Genomic DNA, 9,427 nt, shown 5'->3' on the forward strand with positions numbered 1-9,427 from the left:
GTCATAACTATTCTTCCAAAGAGCAAATGTCTTTCAATTTCATGGTTGCAGTCACCATCTGCAGTGACTTTGGAGCCAAAGTAATAAAGTCTGTCACTGTTTCCATTGTTTCCCCATTTATTTGCCATGAAGTGATGAGACCAGATGCCATGATCTTAGTTTTCTGAATGTTGAGCTTTAAGCCAACTTTTTCACTCTCCTCTTTCACTTTCACCAAGAGGCTCTTTAGTTCCTCTTCACTTTCTTCCATAAGGGTGGTGTCATCTGCATATCTAAAGCTATTGATGTTTCTCCTGGCAATCTTGATTCCAGCTTGTGCTTCATCCGGCCCGGCATTTCTCATGATGTACTCTGCATATAAGTTAAATGAGCAGGCTTAAAATATACAGCCTTGATGTACTCCTTTCCCAATCTGGAACCAGTATGCTGTTCTATGTTGGGTTGTAACTGTTGCTTCTTGACCTACATACAGTTTCTCAGGAGGCAGGGCACGTGCTCTGGTATTCCCATCTCTTGAAGAATTTTCCACAGTTTGTTGTGATTCACACAGTCAAAGACTTTGGCATAGTCAATAAAGCAGTAGGTGTTTTTCTGGAGCTCTCTCACTTTTTAGATGATCAGGTGTTGACAATTTGATCTCTGGTTCCTCTGCCTTTTCTAAATCCAGCTTGGACATCTGGAAGTTCACATTTCACATACTGTTGAAGCCTGTCTTGAAGAATTTTGAACATTATTTTGCTAGCATGTGAGGTGAGTTCAACAGTGCAGTAGTTTGAACTTTCTTTGGCATTGCCTTTCTGTGGGATTGAAATGAACACTGACCTTTTCCAGTCCTGTGGCCAGTGCTGAGTTTTTCAATTTGCTGGCATTTTGAGTGCAGCACTTTCACAGCATCGTCTCTTAGGATTTGAAATAGCTCAAATGGAATTCCATGACCTCCACTAGCTTTGTACATAGTGATGCTTCCTAAGGTCCACTTAATTGATTATATTCTTTGCAGCCCAAGATGGAGAAGCTCTATACAGTCAGCAAGAACAAGACCAGGAGTGGACTGTGGCTCAGATTATCAACTCCTTATTGCCAAATTCATACTTAAATTGAAGAAAGTAGGGAAAACCACTAGACCATTCAGGTATGACCTAAATCAAATTCCTTACAATTATACAGTGGACGTGACAAGTAGATTCAAGGGATTATATCTGATAGAGTGCCTGAAGAACAATATATGGAGATTTATGACATTGTACAGGGGGCAGTGATCAAGACCATCCCCTAGAAAAAGAAATGCAAAAAGACTGTCTGAGGAGGTCTTCCAAATAACCGAGAAATAAAGAGAAGCTAAAGGCAAAGGAGAAAAGGAAGGATATACCCATTTGAATGAAGAGTTCCAAAGAAGAGCAAAGGAAAGGGGAAAAAAAGCCTTCCTCGGTGATCAGTGCAAAGAAATAGAGGAAAACAATAGAATGGGAAGGACTAGAGATCTTTTCAAGAAAATCAGAGATACCAGAGAACATTTCATGCAATGATGGGCCAATAAAGGACATAAATGGTATGGACCTAACAGAAGCAGAAGATATTAAGAAGAGGTGGCAAGAATACACAGAGGAACTATACAAAAAAATCATCATGACTCATTTAACCATGATGGTATGATCACTCACCTAGAACCAGACATGCTGAAATGGAAAGTTAAGTAGGTCTTAGGAAGAATCACTATGAACAAAGCTAATGGAGGGGGTGGAATTCCAGTTGAGCTATTTCAAATTCTGTAAGATGATGCTGTTAAGTACTGCACTCAATATGCCAGCAAATTTGGAAAACACAGCAGTGGCCACAGGACTGGTAAAGGTCAGTTTTCATTCCAATCCCAAGAAAGGCAATGCCAAAGAATGTTCAAAGTACCACCCAGTTGCACTCACCTCACATGCTAGCAATATAATGATCAAAATTCTCCAAGCCAGGCTTCAACAGTATGTGAACCATTAACTTCCAGGTGGATTTACAAAAGGCAGAGGAATCAGAGATCAAATTGCCAACATCTGTTGAATCACCAAAAAAGCACGAAAGTTCCATCAAAATATCTACTTCTGCTTTATTGACTATGCCAAAGCCTTTGACTCTGTGGATCATAACAAATCGTGGGGGAAAATGTATACCAGACATCTTACCTGCCTCCTGAGAAATTTGTACACAGGTCAAGAAGCAACAGTTAGAATCAGATATGGAACAGCAGCCCGATTCCAAATTGGGAAAGGAGTACAGAGAGGCTGTATGTTGTCACCGGGCTTATTTAACTTATACGCAGAATACATCATGTGAAATCTGGGGGAAATATCAATAACCTTAGAAACACAGATGACACCACCCTTATTTCAGAAAGTGAAGAAGAACTAAAGAGCCTCCTGATAAAAGTGAAAGAAAAGAGTGAAAAAGCTGACTTAAAAGTTAACATTCAAAAAACTAAGATTATGGATTCTGGTCCCATCACTTCATAGCAAATACATGGGGAAACAAAGGTAGCAGTGAGGGGCTTTATTTTTGGGGCTCCAAAATCACTGCAAATGGTGACTCCAGCCATGAAATTAAAATACTCTTGCTCCTTGAAAGAAAAGTTATGACCAACATAGACAGCATATTAAAAGGCAGAAATATTTCTTGGAAGACAAAGTTCCATCTAGTCAAAGCTATGGTTTTTGCAGTAGTCATGTATGATATCAGAGTTGGACTATAAAGAAACTGAGTGCTGAAAAAATGATGCTTTTGAACCGAAAAAGTGATACTTTTGAACTGTGATACTGGAGAAGACTCTTGAGAGTCCCTTGGACTGCAAGGAAATCAAACCAGTCAATGCTAATATTCATTGGAAGACTGATGCTGAAACTGAAGTTCCAAGAGTCTGGCCACCTGATGGGAAGACTGACTCATTGGAAAAGACCCTGTTGCTGGGAAAGTTGAAGTCAGGAGCAGAAGGGGACAACAGAGGATGACACAGTGGATGGCATCACCAACTCGATGGACATGAGTTTGAGCAAGCTCTGGGAGTTGGTGATGAGAGGGAAGACTATCATGCTTCATTCCAGGGGGTCACATAGCATAGGACATGACTTAGCCACTGAACTGAAATGACTGGCCTTAAGATAGAAACCTGTATGCAGGTCAGGAAGCAGCAGTTAGAACTGGACATGGAACAGCAGACCGGTTCCAAATAGGAAAAGGAGTACGTCAAGGATGTATATTGTCACCCTGCTTATTTAACTTATATGCAGAGTACATCATGAGAAACGCTGGGCTGGAAGAAGCACAAGCTGAAATCAAGATTGCCAGGAGAAATATGAATAACCTCAGAATGCAGATGACCCCAACTTTATGGCAGAAATTGAAGAGGAACTAAAGAGCCTCTTGATGAAAGTGAAAGAGGAGACTGAAAAAGTTGGCTTAAAGCTCGACATTCAGAAAACTAAGATCATGGCACCTGATCCCATCACTTCATGGCAAATAGATGAGGAAAGAGTGGCTGACTTTATTTTTCTGGGCTCCAAAATCACTTCAGATGGTGATTGCAGCAATGAAATTAAAAGACGCTTGCTCTGTTTAAGGAAAGTTATGAACAACCTAGAAAACATATTAAAAAGCAGAGACATTACTTTGCCAAAGAAGGTCCGTCTAGTCTAGGCTATGGTTTTTCCAGTGGTCATGTATGGATGTGAGAGTTGGGCTGTGAAGAAAACTGAGTGCCAAAGAATTGATGCTTTTGAACTGTGGTGTTGGAGAAGACTTTTGAAAGTCCCTTGGACTGCAAAGAGATCCAACCAGTCTATCCTAAAGGAGATCAGTCCTGGGTGTTCATTGGAAGGACTGATGTTTAAGCTGAAACTCCAATACTTTGGCCACCTGATGCGAAGAGCTGACTTATTTGAAAAGACCTTAATGCTGGGAAAGATTGAGGGCAGGAGGAGAAGGGGATGACAGAGGATGAGATGGTTGGATGGCACCACCAACTCGATGGACATGGGTTTGGGTGGACTCTGGGAGTTGGTGATGGACAGGGAGTCCTGGCATGCTGTGGTTCATGGGGTCGCAAAGAGTTTGGCACGACTGAATGACTGAACTGAACTGAACTGACGATGTATATACATTTTCAGCAGCTTTTGTGCCGGTAAATGAAGTCCCTAGTCTTGTCTGTTTCTTTGCAACCCCATGGACTATACAGCCCCTGGAATTCTCCAGGCCAGAATACTGGAGTGGGTAACTGTTCCCTTCTCTTGGAGATGTTCCGAACCCAGGGGTCAAACCCAGGGCTCACACTTACCAGCAGATTCTTTATCAGCTGAGCCACCAGGGAAAACCTGCTTTTTTAATTTTAATTATTATAAGCATCAAGTCAGCACTAAACATAAACATGTACACACACACACACAAACACACATAAACATGTCTGAAAATTCTACAAATAGGTGATATTCTCTTGTAAACTTTCCTTTCTGTTTTTGTCCCTGGTGAATTGTTTTTGTTCTCTCTGACAAAGGACATTAAGTGTTCATACAATTCTTACACACACACACCACACACACACCTTTGTGATTTCGATCCATGTAAAGTAAACATGAAAATATTAAGTAGACATAAAAGTATTATTATACACTTAGGGAATAATTATTCAGAATCTTTCTATAAGTTCAGTTGATTTTTTCTTATTCTGCAAAGTAGTGGTTAGTCTAGCTTGGATTCCTAATAACAGTCTACTTCTTTGTTTTAAACCTCTTTTGGACATGCCAGCTACATAATGACACTTGCCATCTACCTCTATAAGGATTAAATCATCTATTGTTGCAGCTGCTGATTTTTGAGACTCCCTAAAGGAGTTCAGGGTAGAGAGCAGAAATAATGCACTCTGAGCTCAGGGGAAAAACCGGCAGAACAGGTCTTCAGATGGTTAGATATTTTTAGGAGACAATTTTATGAGCTCAGTTTTTGTATCTCCTAAAAAGCACTAGAGCCCTTCATGGTGACGACAACTCTTCATGACTAGCAGAAACCTTCTGCAAAAACATGTGCTTGATTGCATATACTCTCCCATCACCAAAATCAACTCTATACTGACCTTCTCCTCTGCCTGTTCGGAGCAGTCTCTCAGAGCTATCGGAGGTGCTGAATCCAGGACTGCTGTCCTCATTTTGTCCTAAGAAAAATTAACTCACAATGTTTACATTGTGAACTTAAGCCGACAGTCATTTTAAGGTTCTGTGCTTCCAACATTTTTATTCCTTGATTTATCTACTTTTTATAATTTAATTTCTTTATTTTTTTTCATTTTTATCTTTGCTGGTTTACATTGCTGTGCAGCTTTTTCTCTAGTTGTGGCTAGTGGGCTTCTCCTTGTGGTGTCTTCTTTTGTTGCAGAGCACGGGCTGTAGGACACACAGGCTTTAGCAGTTGCAGCACATGGGTTCAGTAGTTGTGGCTTCCAGGCTCCAGGGCACAGGCTTAGTGGTGTGTGCAAGGGCCCAGTTGCTTCAAAACATGTGGGGACTTCCAGGGTCAGAGATGGAACCCGAGTCTCCTGCACTGGCAGGCAGACTCTCCACCACTGAGCCACCAGGGAAGCCCCTTTGATTTATTTTTAGCTTAATATTATACAAATATTTCACCTGCTCTACCTTGGAAAGGATTTGCATGTCTAAATATTCATGTTTTTTCCTGACATATGACTATAGTACATATTTTCCAATGTATATAAAATTAATACATATTGCATTATATATTTTATATTTTTATTGCTCAAATATTTTTTCACTAGTAGAAAGTCTTATGATGCCAATGATGCTTGCTTTTTAAAAGAATCAATTCACCTCTGTGAGTAGATTGTTAGTTTATAGACCATTCTAGGGAAAGTTTCTGATGCTCAGTAGAATCTAAAGGAATCCAGTGAGAAAAACAGAAATTAAAATGTATCTTCAATGTCTCTTCATTAATTCAATGCTTTTGGAATATAGAAAATTCTGGATAAATCTATGAAGCTAAAGATTTCACTCTTTTCAAGGGGCAGTTAAGATACCACAGCAGTTCTATGGCATTTTGTCTCAGCTTGCTATTTCCCAAAATTAGGATAAAGGAGTGGCTTGAAGGAAAAACAGTTGAAGTTAACACAACCACCAATTTGGCCAGATGTCCTTGCAGTTTAAGGAAAACCCAACCTGTCAATAAGATGGAAGAAACATGAATGATGAAGAAGAAGAGGAAAGACATCACCATTTTCATAGCTCTTTTATGGGCCTCTGTGCTGAGATCCTTTGAGCTGGGGTTGAGCTGCAAGTTCCTGATGTGTCTCATCAAGGAGAGAAATAAGAGGAGCAGTGAGGTCAGGGACAGAAGAAAAGGGATTAAGTTGATGAAGTTAAAAGCAATCAAATGGTGAAGATAATGAGTTTCACTTACATCTGAGGACCACGTTGAGTTTCTTGCATATATTTTGTAGCCACTAGTCCAGACACTATTAAACATATCTATTAATTCAAAGTTCAAAAGCAGTAAGGACAAAGACCCCAAGAGAAGCACCAGTACCACACTACGAATTCGCCACTGCAGCCAAGTGAAGCAGCGGTGGGAGAAGCTGGCTACTTTAAAGAAGTAGAAAACACTTAGACAGGTGGCAAACCAGGTAGCTAGGTGATTAGACAATGTCCAAAAAATGCTAACAACTTTTGTTAGTTTATCAGTGGCATATAGGTGTGGCCATAGTACCAATAAAAATGAATCACATAGTATTACCCAAAGTTGACTGATTCTGGAGATAGCCAGGCCTGTGAGGATGCAGTCAGCTGATGAGAGCTTTTGTCTCTTCACCAGGTCAATGCAGTTAACTAGTACAATGAACCCATTCCCCAACATTCCAATCACGAATCCTCCTATTGTTGCTACCAGAAAAGCATTTTCAATTCCAGATGGCATTTCTGTAGAAAGAATCCAGAAAGCTAATACTATCTATCAATGATTTCTTTTTGTTGTTGTTGCTGTCCAAGTGTTGCAGAATGATACCCAGTTTGATCCTTTTCAAAAAATGCTTAATGAAACTCAGATACCATCTCACATATCTTCGTAAAGATCTTTCTCTTTTATTCCAGCAATAGTTCTGAAATTTATGCAAGGAGATCCACTCCCATAGCTCTAAATGGAAAACTTGAACATTGCTTTCAATCAGCTACTGATTTCCAGATTAAGCCTTGAATGTGCCCAGTCATCATTGGTGCTGGCAGCAATTTTCCACTTGTGGAGACATCTGGAAAAGGAAAATCAGGTATGCAAACATGCAAATGTGAGACAGATTTCTTTACACTCATTTGTACTTCCTTTCTCAACAGAAACTCGATACCATTTGGATTCAGGTTTCTTAATTTTCATAGTATTCTCAGAAAATAACCTCTGAAATAGAAGCATTATTCATTGATTTCATTTAATGAAATCCATAACATTTCAGATACTGTTACAGATGAAAGAAACCTAATAAAGAGAAGTAAGGACCTCACAGAGTTATGGAAAAAGTAATTTTAAATAAATTATTGCTGTTGAATATGACAAAAGTTTGACCAAAATGCAGTTGCAACACCGAGGATGGTGCTACAAAATCTATAGTCAATAGTTAATTCTCGTTTTCTAAAGACAAAGACAACTGGCTTAGGGTTTGAAGCTTTTTAAGATTTCTTGAGGAAATAGATTAAAAGGAAAGTGATCTTCCAGAATAGTGTGAAAAGGTACCAAAATCATACCTCTATCTGAGCTCCTACTGTGAATTTTTGAACTTTGTTTCCAGTGAGCTAGGGCCTATTTGATTCTGAATTAGCGATTATCAACTGAGAGGTAAAAATACTAAGAAAAAATTTTTTAAAAAAGCAGGAGATGGATGAATAGGAAGGAGGGTCTCCTTTTCATTAATTCTGCTTTTGATAAAATTCTTCATCATTATAAATTGATTTACAAGTAAAATGTATTTTCACTTCAACAAACAGGTAACTAATACAATGGTTTTCAAACTTGACAGTAAACTGCAGTCACCTAAGGAATCATACATATATATATATATATATATATATATATATATGCCTATGACTATGGACATATATATACTATGGACATATACCATATATACATATATGCCTATGTACTGCAAGAGTATCAGTCAATCCTAAAGGAAATCAACCCTGAATATTCAATGGAAGGACTGATGCTGAAGCTGAAGCTCCAATACTTTGGCCACCTGATGTGAAGAGCAACTCATTGGAAAGACCCTAATCTGGAATCGATTGAAGACAAAAGAGAAGGTGGTAGAGGATGAGATGATTAGGTAGCATCACCAACTCAATGGACATGAATTTAAGCAAACTCCAGGAATTAAGGAGGACAGAGGAGCCTGGATTGCTGCAGTCCTTGGGGTGGCAAATAGTCAGACACGCAAATGCTCAGACTGAGCAACTGAGCACCATCACCAGTGTCATTCAGTTCAGTTCATTTCAGTTGCTTAGTCATATATGACTCTTTGCGACCCCATGGTCTGCAACACGCCAGGATTCCCTGTCTATCACCAACTCCTGGAGCTTACTCAAACTCATGTCCATTGTGTCAGTGATGCCATCCAACCATCTCTTCCTCTGTCATCCCCTTCACCTCCTGCCTTCAATCTTTCCCAGCATCAGGGTCTTTTCCAATGAGTCAGCTCTTCCCATCAGGGTGCCAAAGGATCGGAGTTTCAGCTTCAGCATCAGTCCTTCCAAAGAATATTCTGGACTGATATCCTTTAGCATGAACTGGTGGATGTCCTTGCTGTCCAAAGGACTCTCAAGAGTCTTCTCCAACATCACTGTTCAAAAGCATCAATTCTTCGGCACTCAGCTTTCTTTATACTCCAACTCACACATCCACCCATGAATACTGCAAATACCATAGCTTTGACTAGATGGACCTTTCTTGGTAAAGGAATGTCTCTGCTTTTTAATATGCTGTCTAGGTTGGTTATAGCTTTTCTTCCAAGGAGCAAGCATCTTTCAATTTCATGGCTGCAGTCACCATCTGCAGTGATTTTGGAGCCCAAATAATAAAGTCTGTCATGGTTTCCATTTTCCCCCATCTATTTGCCATGAAGTGATGCCATGACTAGATGCCATGATCTTAGTTTTCTGAATGTTGAACTTTAAGCCAACTTTTTCACTCTCCTTTATCACTTTCATCAAGAGTCTCTTTAGTTTTTCTTCACTTTCTGCCATAAGGGTGGTGTCATCTGCATATCTGAGGTAATTGATATTTCTCCCGGAAATCTTGATTCCAGTTTGTGCATCATCCAGCCCAGCATTTCTCATGATGTACTCTGAATATAAGTTAAACAACCAGGGTAACAGTATGCAGATTTGATGTACTCCTTTGCCAATTTGGAACAAGT

The 9,427-nt window shown here is 39.6% G+C and overlaps 1 protein-coding gene across 1 annotated transcript; it reads right to left on the reverse strand.

Annotated features, from left to right (window-relative positions):
- Positions 1 to 6,009: 6,009 nt before the first annotated feature.
- Positions 6,010 to 7,116, reverse strand: LOC133043279 (taste receptor type 2 member 42-like). The gene has a single exon (XM_061124109.1). The coding sequence runs from the start codon at positions 6,946 to 6,948 to the stop codon at positions 6,010 to 6,012; it is 939 nt and encodes a 312-aa protein (XP_060980092.1). The 5' UTR covers positions 6,949 to 7,116.
- Between the last annotated feature and the right edge of the window lie 2,311 nt (positions 7,117 to 9,427).

The sequence above is a fragment of the Dama dama genome, chromosome 22 (genome assembly GCF_033118175.1).
Source record: "Dama dama isolate Ldn47 chromosome 22, ASM3311817v1, whole genome shotgun sequence".
Classification (NCBI taxonomy): domain Eukaryota; kingdom Metazoa; phylum Chordata; class Mammalia; order Artiodactyla; family Cervidae; genus Dama; species Dama dama.

What these genes read in the sequence shown, in the direction of transcription:
- LOC133043279 (XM_061124109.1), bottom strand. Translation starts at nt 6,948, where the DNA reads ATGCCATCTGGAATTGAAAATGCTTTTCTGGTAGCAACAATAGGAGGA.